Raw genomic sequence first — 5,064 nt, 5'->3', positions numbered from 1 at the left:
TTTACTAAATACACAAAATTAGAACACATTTTTGATGAACAAATGTAAATTGAATGCACTTTTCCCAAAATTTCCTACTGAAAATGACAACACAAAATTAAAAAGAAATTGAACAAACTAATGATTGCCTTTTATGCATAAATTTGAAAGTTTAAGTTCTTTCTCATTGGTGTTCAACTTCACTCACTGGTAAAAGGGACAGCTTCACTGCTGGCCTCTTGTAGGTTCCTTCACTGGTTCTCACTGTTGCTGCTCTAACCAATCCATATTCACCTGGATGAACGTTGATTACTCTGCCAAGTTGCCACTGTTGAGGTGCAAGTTGATCATCTCTGATCTGTCATCGACCTGTAGATTTTGTTGCTCCCTTCTCCACTTAGGACGTTGTTGTAACTGAGAAAGATAATCCCTACACCATCTGCGCCAGAAATGCTGTGTCAGCCTTTGCACGAGCTGCCACTTCGACAGTCTGTTCATTTTTATTGTAGCAAAGTCCCTATCTGGAGTAGCTATCAATGCATCTCCTATTAAGAAATGGCCTGGAGTAAGTGCCTGCATGTCCTTGGGATCACTGGATAGAGCAGTTAACGGTCTGGAATTCAAACATGCTTCTATTTGTGTTAATACTGTATACAATTCCTCAAAGGTAAGTAGGGCATTCCCCACAACTCTTTTGAGGTGGTATTTAACTGATTTGACACCACTCTCCCACAAGCCTCCTGCATGAGGATTACGAGGAACATTAAAATGCCACTGGATGCCTAAGCTGCTTAGAGAACTTGAAATAGTTTCATTGTGCTTTGGTTGTTTTGTCAATCTCATGAATTCCTTTAACTCTCTATTAGCGCCAAAAAACGTTGTTCCACAATCACTGTAAATATTACTGGGGTTTCCACGACGAGATACAAATCTCCGAAGTGCAGCCAAAAACGTCTCTGTAGTACCACTGCTCACTATTTCTAAATGAACTGCTTTCGTTGCGAAACAAAGAAATAAGGCAATATAACCCTTATACTGCTTACGAGAGCGTCCAACCATTTCCTTCAACAGTATGGGCCCTGCATAATCCACAGCACAATTTATAAATGGACGAGAAGGATTGATTCTAGATTCTGGTAAGCTACCCATTAATTGTTCCCCATCTTGTGTACAAAAGCGATGACAAGTTACACATTTCTTCACAATGTTACGCACTGTATCTCGCCCTCTCAGTATCCAGAATGTTCATTGCAATGAAGTCAACACTAACTGAGGACCAGCAAGAAGATTAAGTAAATGTTCATTTTTAATTAATAAGTGAGTCAATTTGTGCTTTGCAGGTAGCAACATTGGTTGTTTATGGTCCACTGTTATTCTTGCTTTGTGTAGCCTCCCTCCAACACGAATGACACCTGCCTCATCAACAAAGGGAGCCAAACACAATAACGTGCTTTTTGTTGGCAGAGGAGTTTTAGCTTGTAAACAAGGTAACTCTGCTGTGAATTCACTTTTCTGAGCTTGTTTTACAAGAGAGGTCGTTGCTGTCACAAGCTCTTTAGTTGTCAATGCTCCTTGCCTTCTCTGATTCACTGTCTGACGAGCATTGAATACAAATCGTTGGATCCATGCCATTATTCTCTGCATTTTAGAAAAGCTTGAATATCTACTGATCAGATCCTCTTCTACTGTACTGAACATATCTGTAATGGCAATCTTCTTCTCTTCTTTTGTAACTTCTTCCAAAATTTGGTTGCTTGTCTCATGATGATCAAACGTTGCCAATGAAGTTGCTCGTAAGAACTCTGGTCCCGCCCACCATAACTCACACTGAGCTAAGGCTGAAGCACTGATACCTCTTGTAGCAAGATCTGCAGGATTTGATTTTCCCATGATGTGAGACCATTGTTCACGACGAAGACTCTCCTGCACTTCTGCCACTCGATTTGCTACAAATGTTTTCCACCTGCTTGGTGTTGAGGATAACCAAGCAAGCACAATGGTAGAATCAGTCCACACACACGCATCTTCCAATTTGTAGGATAGTGCATTGGAGATTACTACGAGCAATCGTGTCAATAAAACTGCCGCTGATAGTTCTAGCCTTGGTAGAGACATTTGTTTGATTGGAGCCACCTTAGTCTTTGCTCCTGCCAACCTCACTTCAACATGACCATCGACATAAACTGAGCGAATGTACACTACCGCACAGTATGCTCGTTGTGATGCATCACAGAAACCCACTAATTGACAAGGAATAGCATTTGCAGATACAATAGCACATTTGATTTGTAATTGTTGCAGTACAGGAAGTTCACTACAAAAATGTAGCCACAGTTCGCATGTTTCCACGGATAATGCCTCATCCCAGCCCAACCTTTCCTTCCACAATTCTTGAATAAGTATTTTTGCTTGTATGACTGTTGGGGATAAGAAACCAAGAGGATCAAACAATTTTGCAATGTCAGATAACAATAGTCTTTTCGTCAACGTGTGACGTTTTGGTGGTAAAGTCACACTTTACTATACCGGAGACGGATTTCTTCAAATTTACAGGAGAAAGTACTTACGCAAATCATTTTCTGTAGCGTTGTTGATGTTCGGGAATGTAGTTTTGATCCATTTTAATGCGAATGCATGTGGTTTTCTAAGAAAATCTATTTCCGACGCGCTATTGCTGCTGCCGCCATTTGCTTTCTGCACGAGAGCACAATACGCGCTATTGCTGCTGCTACAACATGATGTGTCGAGGATGCGTCTTGAAGTTGTTGCCGGGTGTGGAAGATGCCGTGGAATTTGTAATTCCGATGTTGTCCGTATATGCTAAATTGAACGAAAGGAGTGCTAATGGAACCTAACCTAACATGCCTAACTTAACCTAGTAGGCATACCTCGTCCCCGCGATGGTTCGTGGGGCTATCGTATGTAAGAAATAGACATTATTTTCGTTAGAAATCCATTATTTCACCTAAAGAAATGTTCTGCAACGCAGAATAGTACGTTATCAATGTAAAAAATTGCAAAATAAATCATTGATAGGTGTCTCCGGTATAGTAAAGTAGTACCGAAAAGTTAAGTGGTCAGCACCAGGATGCCATCTTAGACCTAATGTTTTCACAATTTCACTGCAATGGATATCTAACAAAATGTTATCCATTTGCACTTACCTTTGTGCGTTCCGTTAAAAAATGTATCTATCTTTTTTAAAGAGTGGCCTGGAGGTTGGCATCAAAAGAGTTTTCCTGCCCCGGCGCGATACAGAGACACCTAGCGACATATCAGGGAACTAGGAATTCTTCTCTGTTGTGTCCTAAACCAGAGCACAGGCCGTGGGCGAGAGGACCTACCCCCATGGTGGAAAGACTTTCCACCATGCCTCTCCCTGCCTTCACCACCCCCTCCCTTCCGTGACCGCTGCGAAAGGGCACCACCTGTTTCATTTCATTCTGGTTCCGGCTTCTTTCAAGATTTCTCCACTGGCAAAATATTCACTGCTGGCTGGCCCTTGCTTGGAAAGTCAGGACCTTCACAAATGAGATTTGGATTGAATAAATTTTATTGATTACAGTGGCTGCTATAATTATGTGGAATTTCTTTTAGTGCGGTTGAGATTATAAATTGAGAGTAAAGAAGGAGGTAGAGATTATCAGTTGAAAGTAACGACGAATCAAGTAAGAATAACTAATTGAAAGTACGCTGGGGCTGTGTAGTCTTTCTAATGGACCGTGTTAAAAATGTAAACATAAACATTGGTGAGGTCTTGCCCGGTCCCCCCGGAAATTCCGGTTTAGGCCAGTTCCCGTTGTTTCCAGTACAGATTCACCGGCATACGAAGTAAGAAATGAGCGCTTGTTTTCATCAATTGTGCGACGATAGTGAAGAAAGGTATTTGTTAAAGTTCTGCTATGAAGGAGTGGACTTCAAGAATCCGTCGGATGATCAACTGTAGAGCAGATTATTAAAACATGACGTGTCTTTGTGTCCGCCAGTTGTATAGCATACTACCACTACGTATCTCATGTACACGCACGACGAACTGACAAAGTACGAAAGTTTAGATATATTCAATTATTTTGTAAATGGAAAAGTGAGGGAAAGAGAATTCTATAAAAATAGTGATATTATTATATTATAAAGTATGCTTAAGTGAATCTTTGCCAACAAATCTGCAGAAGTAATGACACATGCACATGCTAGTAAATATGTGTGCTTTCAACTTCGCCGGGAGAATCTATAAAATGGCTTGCCACTTTCACTTGCACGATTTTACTTCAAACAACAAGGAAGTTTTCAGACTGAAGCGACAAACGATATCGGGATTTCGCACAGAAGCATTCGATCTAAAGCAAACTATTCACCACGCTTGCGCAAATAACAGGACGGGGCAACACAATGCACAGTATTGATAAAACGGCCCAGTCCGAGCGACATGAAAGCGAGAAGCGACACCTGCAATTTGTCGTGTCGTTTAATTGGGAAGGTGTTGTTTATTTTTTAATGTTGGTTTCCAAGAGACACGTATCGCTTGAGTCTGAATGCTTCCTTTCGAACCAATTCACTACGAGAAAATGCACGTGTCGCTTGGACTGGTCTGTTTTCTAAGTACTATGCATCTTGTCGCCTCGGTCTGTTGTACTGGTATGCAAGGTGGATTGTTTCCTTTAGAATAAGGGGCCGTTGCTTGTCGCTTCGGTGTGTAATATCCGTGCCACTTGAAAGTGAATCCTCAGTGATCAACGATATGTATCGAACCGAAGGGACGCGACAAGCTGCACGTGTCGCTCAGATTCCCAATGGCGTGTATTGTGCCGCCTGAGACTTGATTTCCCATGCGCGGTAAATGCTTATTTATAGACTAAATGGACCTGCGTCGCTTGTCACTACGGTGTAAACCACTGCTGTCGCGTGTCGCTTCGGTTTGAAACCTTACTAAGAGCCGTTCTTTTCACCACAACACAATACGCAGATAAGCGATCAACATGCTTGCAACAAAATGCAAGTCGTACAAATCCTTTTTTCGATCTGCTTGTATCCACAGGTTTCGTCTCTCTACGTCCTTCGGAAACCTACGAAGTGATACTTGACTCA

General features: G+C 41.6%; 1 protein-coding gene across 1 annotated transcript; it reads right to left on the bottom strand.

The window, feature by feature from the left end:
- Positions 1-288: 288 nt before the first annotated feature.
- Positions 289-1,128, bottom strand: LOC145987016 (uncharacterized). Its single transcript, XM_083121477.1, has one exon. The coding sequence runs from the start codon at positions 1,126-1,128 to the stop codon at positions 289-291; it is 840 nt and encodes a 279-aa protein (XP_082977603.1).
- Positions 1,129-5,064: the final 3,936 nt, after the last annotated feature.

The sequence above is a fragment of the Lepisma saccharinum genome, chromosome 4 (assembly GCF_977018435.1).
Source record: "Lepisma saccharinum chromosome 4, izLepSacc3.1, whole genome shotgun sequence".
NCBI classification, from domain to species: Eukaryota; Metazoa; Arthropoda; class Insecta; order Zygentoma; family Lepismatidae; genus Lepisma; species Lepisma saccharinum.
This window is presented reverse-complemented; position numbering and strand designations above follow the sequence as displayed.

Coding starts and splice junctions, on each gene's coding strand:
- LOC145987016 (XM_083121477.1), bottom strand. CDS start 1,128: ATGGGTAGCTTACCAGAATCTAGAATCAATCCTTCTCGTCCATTTATA.